At 39.0% G+C, this 9,132-nt stretch overlaps 1 protein-coding gene and 2 long non-coding RNA genes across 4 annotated transcripts in view; 1 reads left to right on the top strand and 2 right to left on the bottom strand.

Annotated features, from left to right (window-relative positions):
* Positions 1–246: 246 nt before the first annotated feature.
* On the bottom strand, positions 247–1,754 carry LOC113475250. Its single transcript, XR_003396995.1, has 3 exons — positions 1,268–1,754; positions 965–1,080; positions 247–830 (listed from the first exon to the last, which is right to left on the bottom strand). It is a non-coding gene; the product is annotated as an uncharacterized LOC113475250 (long non-coding RNA).
* Positions 1,755–1,897: 143 nt separating this feature from the next.
* The window catches only part of tlx (transcription factor protein), a 9,042-nt gene continuing 1,807 nt past the window's right edge, over positions 1,898–9,132 (top strand). Inside the window, exons 1-3 of one of the 2 annotated variants that reach the window (XM_009863542.2) lie at positions 1,898–3,061; positions 4,716–4,932; positions 8,629–9,120. In XM_009863542.2, the coding sequence (XP_009861844.1) occupies positions 2,026–3,061; positions 4,716–4,932; positions 8,629–8,806 (1,431 nt within the window). In that variant the 5' untranslated portion in view covers positions 1,898–2,025 and the 3' untranslated portion in view covers positions 8,807–9,120. 2 annotated transcript variants of the gene reach the window in all.
* LOC113475249 lies at positions 6,682–8,666 on the bottom strand. Its single transcript, XR_003396994.1, has 2 exons — positions 8,315–8,666; positions 6,682–7,788 (listed from the first exon to the last, which is right to left on the bottom strand). It is a non-coding gene; the product is annotated as an uncharacterized LOC113475249 (long non-coding RNA).

A 9,132-nucleotide genomic window follows, 5' to 3' on the forward strand; every position in this document is an offset into this window, starting at 1 on the left:
TAACACTGTTCAAGTGCGTGTGGTCTTCTGTTGTTATGAGTTGCCTTCATAATGTTTTATGGTGTTTCTGTTGAGATTACTTCTTTAACGTGGTCCAAGATAGCCAAGATAATATCAAATGTTTTTTATTTTTAAGATCAATTTTTCTTATGTTTTTACAGGCACTGCCGAATTTCTTAACAATATTGTTTCAAAAAAAATCAGCGCTATTTCTTCATTTATTTCGTATTTTACTGGTCGTAAAATACTTTAAAAAATAGTGAATGTATGCTTTGTAAAGGTTGTCAACGAATCTTGCCCGAACATGCATAGTGGTGATGTGCTTCTGCTGGTAATACCTCGATTCGCTACTATCTGTTCATTTACGTTCCCTGTATAACGCGTTAAAGTTCATCTAGACATACGTGTTGTTGATAATGACTTCATAATAATCCATTTAGGATGAAATGATTTACTCCTTGAACGTTTAAATTCGTTATCTGCCTCGTGGGACAAGGGGCGCCGAATTTTACGCAAAATATGTCGAGGTAATATTTCTACTGGCGTGGGACTCGGGCAAGAAAAACAACGGCAACGCATGGATTCCGTTTCGTCATAAACTATTACTCACTCGCCTGATAGGGTGTACAAGAATGCGCAAACGATAATATCTATCGCTCGCTCTCATTAAAAGGTTACCGGGTCTCGGTTTGGGCCATCGTTTTAATTGAATTAATCCTAAACAGTTTGTGTTTTGGAAACGTCCAGGGCAAATACCATAATTGAATAATTTGTTGCCGGTGAGCGTCAGACGAAATCCATGCTGTAGGCCACAACTGCTGAAGATAACCCTGCACGGTAAAGACGCATCAATTATAACTACCTGCTTTTCCCGGCCCCGGGAACACTTACAAAAGTAACCGCAAGCAATCGAGCAGAACATGTATAATATATAATACAGCTGACAAAATAAACATAAACGAACCATCTGCAGCTCTTAAGTTGTTCGTATTGCCCAAACCCCGCTGCTTTCGTTGTGGTGTCCACAAACTTAAACAACAGTAGAATCATGTTCACTTTGACATTCAAAAATTCGGTGTACTTGTAAATAAAGAAATTAGTTAGTGGCGCCTTGACGTACCACAAGCCAAATGGCAACAATTCGTGTAATACATTAACCAGAGTTGACGCCCATGTTTCAACAATACATCAATATTAAAATGAGTGATGGTCACGGGAAAGTAAGTTACACTAATTCATATAAATCCGACTGCTAAGTTTAACTTACTTCTCGATTACAAAGCGGCCTGCTTCCCAACGACGACTTGTTCCTGCAGCCTTCTTTTTCATAAATAAGTCAGTATTATAATTTTACCACAATTTGCATTGTGAACTATTTTTTGCATGAAATATTACAGATTTTTAAAATTGTGTTTTAATTGAGACGCGTAAACTCGCTAGAAACCGGTAGCTGTTACGTAAGAAACGTACATATACATCTAGAATGATATACCTAGTGACGCAAGAAAGTGTAGGAAAAAGAGAGTCACTAAAGGCTTTCTTTTGCGGCACTGTGTTTCTACCAGACAGTCGGACATATTGTCGGCTGCTGGGTGCTCGTAAGGAGAAACAGGGTAAATAGGTTGCCATGGCTTCTCAGGTTCAACTATTTTTAAAACCGTGTTTTGTTATAGAGAAATATACTGCTACAATATGTTTATTCAGTTTCAATATTGTAACATTCATTAACTTTTTATTGCTATTTCTGTTGTTGTTTTTTTCATGTTTAGACGGGGAAGTATGCCTATAGTATAGTTTTTTAGTAATCTGTTGGTAAAGTGTCATTTTTAAAGTTGGTTACAACGCGTTTGTTATTTTATTCATAATTATTTTGTTTATAGGTGCAATCAAATAAAGTTACATTATTTTTTTCAGCTGGGAAAATGAATATTTTAGCCAACATATACGATTTACAAGTTACTATTTAGTACTGCTGACAGTTTAACTTAAATCAAGCTGAAACAACCAAATTTGAAAACTAGGAAAATGCATCAAACCAGGCCCATGCCAGCGCACATACACGGCCAGGAAAATATATCATTTAGCATTAACCAGATTCTTAGTCCAGCTTCTGAAGGATCAACCATGGACGATGACAATGGCGTGGCAAGAGATTCTTACCAGTACTGTGGTCGAAGTTATGAGGCTTCCAGTAACACCTTGAACGAAAAGTCTAACAATAATAACAGCGGTTCTGGAAACGGTTACTTCTATCCCCAGCTGGGCGGATACTGGGGCAGTGACTTGTACAATGGGCAGTATTATAATGGGTGCAGATTCACAGATTATTACCCGAATTATGGAGGTCGTAGCAACTCAATATATGGGAACGAATACCCACCAAACAACCACCATGCTGAACCTGGAAGATCAACAGAATCTTGTGGAAAGTTCGGTTCAAATGGAATTGGTTCAATTAATAATGACAAGTTGAGCGCATGCTCCAACGCCACAGGTACAAATGTAAGTGGTTCGGACAGAAACGAAACTTTATTTCGAAGTAATACAAGTTCAGACAACTCCCCGACAACAAAGGATCCAGCGCAGGCACAACAGCCCTTATCAGACCCCAACCCCCACGATCGCCATTTTTCTAAATTCAACAACTGTCGGTTCCGCTCGTGTGAAGTTGACGGGTTTAACAAACTGTACGATAAGGAGTCTCAATGTAGCCAACAACAGAACACACTGGGGAACCATTACAGCGGTGCTTTCGCTGCAACAAACTGTTACGGGAGCTGTTGTACAGGCTATGCGGCGGCAGCAGCCTTGCTGACCGGCGGGCTACCCCAAACATCGTGCGGGGTCGGATCCTTGGCCACCCCGGCACTAAACGTCAACCCAGCACATACAACGTTTACTCAGCAAGCAGCCGCGATGGCCGCAGTTGATTCAGCCGTTGCAGCGGCCACTGCTGGGTCAGGAAGCCTCCTTCGAGTTCCCAACCACCGAAGCCTCCACAGATCTTCACTGTTAACTTCCAACTTCCCATGGATGGAAAGCAGACGGGAACGAATAGCACGTGGGTACAAATATGTGCTTATTCTCAATCCGTTAAATTGGTACTGAGCTTGTGTATTATAAGCACCGTAATTTGCAAGCCCAAATATCATAGTTTTATAAAAGCTTGCCTACAATTTATAAGTATCTTAAAATACGCAGGTTTTACCAATCAGTAACCGCACTGTACAAACTATAATAATAACATAATCGGTTTACGAACCTTCCATTATACCCATACTATATTCGATAATAGTTATGAAGTTTGTCGCACCACCGCTTACAACTTATTCGTGTGGACGCCATTTTGTTATTTTCGCCCCAAAATACACACGAGCGGAAGTCTCCCCCTTTGCTAAAGTAAACAATAGCAACCACGCTTGTTTCAAAACACGATTGGCAAATAGGTGGGCGAACAAACTCCTTGCTATATAATCTATCGCAGTATGTTAAAGCAGATATCCAGTGTTTAGTCAACAAACTATTACCTCGAATAAAGAAGCATTAACAAGCTTGCGGAACGCGCATTAATCTCATCAAAGCAGAGCGAGATTTAAAGAATGTTCCTCGTATGACCTGACTTGATTCGTAGAAAATATCGTGCAGAAAGAATTTTTGTTTAAAACCTTTTTTATTGAAAAAATCTGTTTTCGTACTTCACGTACACGGTCTTACATGGGAACGCGTTTTGAAAGAGAATATGGCCCTGGAAAGACATTTACAAAAAAACGATTGAAAGCACTTGACTACTGGACGCATCTCCTTGTGAAGTGATATAATACCGTATCATGTTACATGCTTCCCCTAAGTAACGCATAGCATATAGTGATCGAGTATCCCTCCCACCACACTTTGGAAACAAGCATGTCTAAATCTCGAAATTAACGAACTTACATCACGCTGGTTAAAAAAATTCTTGGAAAGATATTCCTTACAGTTAAGGGTATTAGCAATAACTATAAATCATAGCGAATAATTTGTTAAAAGCGGGTTTCAGTTTCTGGTCCCGCCGATCTCATTTTTTGTTCCCAGCCTTTTCTACAATGATAGGCTGTTCGTCTCTTTTGGCCTGCATATACAGTCTATCTTGTTCTATATAGTCAAGTGGTTTATTTAAACATACAAGACAACTTATATGCGATTAAGAAGCACATTCTTTACACCCGAGGCAATGCTTAAGATCAAACTCTCGAATAACTAACATGCGATAGGAATAATTCGTATCGCGCGCCTGTAATACAAGTGAACGCAACAGAGATTCAAACACGGCAGCAAATTGTTAACACTTTTTATGCAAGCATGAATGACTAACTAACATTTTCTTACACTAATCCCAGATCATGCAGTGAACACTTCTGTTTATTTCCAGGCAGTAAAAGTTATAAAATACCTCTGTATATAAGTTTGCTAAAGTTAACAAAAGAAACAGTCCAACTAAAAATATTCGAAAATATAGGGAACGTGTTGTCCAATCCGTTGGGAAACAAAAATGTAGAAAATTTTAATTTGAAATACAGAAATGTCTTCTTAAACAGAAATCGTCTAACTTTTAATGCCGGTATTCTTATGATGTATATATAAACAGCTTACAATTTTGTAGTAATTGTATGATGGCCCTTTCACTTTCAACCAAAGCAACATTCGAAAAATAAATGTTTAATAATTTACTTTTTCAGTCACCAGAAGAATCGGGCATCCATACCAAAACCGAACTCCTCCAAAGAAAAAGAAGCCTCGAACATCTTTTAGTAGAATTCAGATATGTGAACTGGAAAAAAGATTCCATCGGCAGAAATACCTTGCGAGTTCGGAGCGAGCAGCACTGGCAAAGTCACTTAAAATGACTGACGCCCAAGTAAAAACTTGGTTTCAAAACCGACGTACAAAGTGGAGGTTAGTTTTGGTTGCTTTTTAGTGTTTTGTTTTTAAACTTGCTTTGAACTAACAATAGATTAACAATATTTGAAACAATAACTGTCTGTATGGCTGGGCAAATTCTTTGTCTTTTAATCTTTAAAAATATATACATGGTACCTTCATACACGAAACATAAATCGTGGCACCTTGATACAAGATACCTTGATACATAAAACCGTTTAACAGCTAATTTCAAATTATACTTAAGTTTTTCATTGTATTTTTATATTTAACAGCTAATTTCAAATTATACTTAAGTTTTTCATTGTATTTTTATATTTAAGAGCTAAATTCAAATTACTTTATTTTATTAATTTTATTTGCATTCCTTTACGCCCGAGTCAATCTATCTAAACACGAAATGTTTTGTTACCAAAACATTCAGATTTTATTATTTAATATCAGCGTTAAGTTCGCTTCCAGAAAATCTACACTGTATAATGAGGCACATTCTTATCTTAAACTCCCGGTCACGGCACAGTCATATCAGACCCAGGATTGGCCAATTGGTCCAAAGCAACCACCTAATATGTTTTTATAGATACGAGCGTATTGCCATAAAACGCCAAACCTAATAACTTCGACACTCTCTTTAAATTTATCGACAGGCTGTCATAACACACTCAAGTTAATCACGACGAACGCATTTTTTTCTTGCATCGTGTGAACACTTTGTAACTTCGACTTTCGTAATAATAGGGTGTAAGATCATCCAACGTGTAATATCTGGTCTATATTATGTTAATGCTGCTAACCAATTCTTTTGAATAATTACCCAAACGTTTTACTGTCGCCTGCACAGATTATAATGATTTAAGTCGCAAACATTTTTGTGATGCTACACTAAATCTCTTATCCGATTACATTGAATTTCTGACAGCTTAGCGGAGTAAGACAAGTAATTAACCGCTATTACAGTACCGCTGTCGAATTAGGAAATATCCTCACACTGTCTTTCGTGATAACTTTGTCGATTACATGCTGAATTATAGAGCGGCGTTGTACATGACGAAAAGCCTATTGATTTTCGTGTATTTCAACGCTAATAACTCCCAAGCTTTCAAATCGGCACTTTAATTTGGTTTGGAGCAAGTTAAAACATAACTGACAGGTGGAGCATCGCCTGCTTACGATAATGAGGCAGCGCTTTGCATGAAATTAAGTTAAGACGGCAGTCCATAGATCGCAAAAACAGGAGACAGATCGATCTAGGTCCCATCCACTTTTAGTTTTATGACATTTCCTGACTATTTATTCGCACAACCAAATTATGCCGAAACGCCGCAGTCTTATTTATTAATTTTCGACATTAACAGCAATAAAAACCGAATAAACGTCAAAACGCGCAGAGACGATCGATTTTTATCACCAAGTGAGGTGCACTGCTGTCGATTTTACGCTGTTCTGATTGTCCTAACTCGAAAACATTAAATATTAACACTTGGACAGTTGACTTCCCGCTTGCTCGTGGTCCCTCGCTGCATTCGGATTTGACGTTGGGCGCGTTTTCCGAAAAATTGCCAATCGAATTGGCAGAAGTGGGAACTCATTTAATCACCTTAACATGGGGAAAGCGGGTCACTCGGCAAGGTCACATCTCAAATGTGGATGTCAGAAGGGCGGACACGCCGATTATTTAGTCACTAATGGGAAGGCTCGATACACGAGCCGCTGTTTAGTATGGGATCCGCACGCCGCCGCCATTTTGTTTTAAACCGCACCATCTGACAGTAAACAACTTCTTTATTTGCGTATCTTAATATTGCTAGATTCGTGTTTGTTAAATACAAGTAAACGGTTTATTAACTGGTTATTTTCTAAAAATATTTTAAAATAGAATTTTACGAAACAAATCGTACTGGATAAAATTATTTCGCTTTTACAACTGTAAAGCTATACTTTCAAAAATACGAAACAATATTTTTCGCGGTAACGAACTGGCATTTCACCAAAAGTTCATAGTAGCAGAAATTTTAATCCTCGCGCGGTGGTATTAAATTGATATAAACGGAAGATCAGCTTGGTACTTTTGCTGATCGATAAAGTCCGTGTGTTTACGAAGGCGAGCTCAGACGAAGCGTTGTTGCATTCTTGGTATAGTCTGTATATTCTAACGTCGGGTGTTGCGGCCCTTGAAACCGATACCCTGATCTGCATCATTGAACTAGATCCACTTGTAAACACCGAGTCCCATGTAAGTCGACAGCTGGGTGGTCCACAGCCTGGTTCTGTTGCCCAGACCCCACCGAGGTTTGAAGCCCGGCCAGATTCCTATCTCATTCCAAAACCCTCGCATCGAGAAAGGTGAGGATGGATACGACTCTGACCGTGTGTGCCGTGCGTTGGTGCAGGTGCTTGGTGCTGGTTTGTTATTTTTGGGTGACTCTCTATACACGCAAATGCCCGCAGCTTAGGAATATACAAAACCCCTAAATAAGTGAAACGCGTCAGTTTGTATAAGCCCTTCATGCCAACGTTTACTTTCAATATAACCAAACGTGTCTCTTTGTTTCATTGGTGCTCGTTTTCTTACTACACGGCGACCGTGGAGGGCCAAACAAAGCTTTGCCATTCTTAGAAACTCAAGCAAAGATTGCTCATATAGGAACTACAATACGCATCGTGCGTGGATTTACCTTTCCGCCCATCAAGCCTTTTATCTTCACGCTCAGTTAAGCTGCAATCAGCGTAGTGAACGCATCTAAAGAACCTCTAACGATCCGGCTTATCTCAATTGGCCATCTTCAGTGTGCTGATGGGAGGCCTCAATTTACGTCGACCACTAGCTCAATAACTCTTCGGTTTAATTGACGTCCAATTCGCAACGAAGAACTGTAAAGATCATAACTATAAAGCTGTATTGCTCCTTTTTGTTCAGCCAATATGTAGTTGAAACTTGGTATTGAATCGACTTTTAACCGAGTGCGAGTTATACCAACGTGTTTATTTTGGCGCTTGATTTTTAACCATCCGTGCTGATTGTAACCGAGAAAGTAATAACGACAGTTTAATTTCACGCTATTTCTCCTTGAAAGAGTGGAAGATGTATAATGGCTGCCATTATGACTTCTATGATACCTGTTGTTGCTTAATTTAAATCAGGCTTAAATTTGTTTGTTTTTTCGAATTTTCTATGAAATCTGCCCAGCTTTTATTAACTTATAAACTATTTCGCATCAAAATAAAATATAAAATAGATAAAAACCTAAGTGTGTATCATTGCGTATAGAAATGTGTTATTCCAACACAAAACTGCATTGAGGATTTATTTTTTGTCTGCTGAATTTTTCTTCTACATTTCATAAACGTTTCGAGTTGCCCTTGGTGTTTACACTTATTATAGAAAATCATAACACACCTGTTTCGATCGACCTGTATTCCCGCTTTGCTTTAACCCTTTTTCCTCGCCTCACACCCTGGCGGCATTATCAGTCATCTCTGCAAAAGATAAACGCCGACCTCTCGCTCTCAATTCTTTTCGTTCGTTTGGTCGGCCTGCTGTGCCCGTGAATTGTAATTTCACGGCGTGATCGGCGCGTGAAGCGTGTGATCGGACATCCCGAGGAGTAATATTTGATTGGCGCGATTACTACGCTTGCTATTCTAGCTCAAACGATATCAATATTTTAATTTCGATTCGTAATTTCCTTAACGTACCATATTTAAACGCAGAAGGCAGACAACTGAGGAGAGAGAAGCAGAGCGACAAGCTGCCCAACGACTCATCAACCAATTGCAACAAGAAGCGTTGGCGCGTGCACCAATGCCGGCACCAGATGCCATCTGTTTACGGAATGCTTCGCTCTACGCTCTGCATAATCTACAAGCCCGCCTTCAGAATGCACAATAATCAACAGCACAGTTCTTTCTTGCACATTCCACCGAACACAAGCACAGCAGACGCGTTGCGATATATAATAGCGTCACAGCTCCTTATGTTTTGAAACGCGATTCCAAGTGTAATAGATCAATTTGCAAAAGTTTCAAAATGTTTTCATGTTCCGTATACTTTGTTTCACATTTTTCCACTTCTTCCACTGTATTTTTCAAGACGTCTATTGATTATATTATTTATTCCATGCGCTCAATAACTTTTGCATGGAGTTTTATCTTTGATGTTTTGGACGCAGCTTTTTTAAGAATATTTCTTCCACAACGTTTCATCTGCTTTTAATG

Source organism: Ciona intestinalis, unplaced genomic scaffold (assembly GCF_000224145.3).
Source record: "Ciona intestinalis unplaced genomic scaffold, KH HT000171.2, whole genome shotgun sequence".
Classification (NCBI taxonomy): domain Eukaryota; kingdom Metazoa; phylum Chordata; class Ascidiacea; order Phlebobranchia; family Cionidae; genus Ciona; species Ciona intestinalis.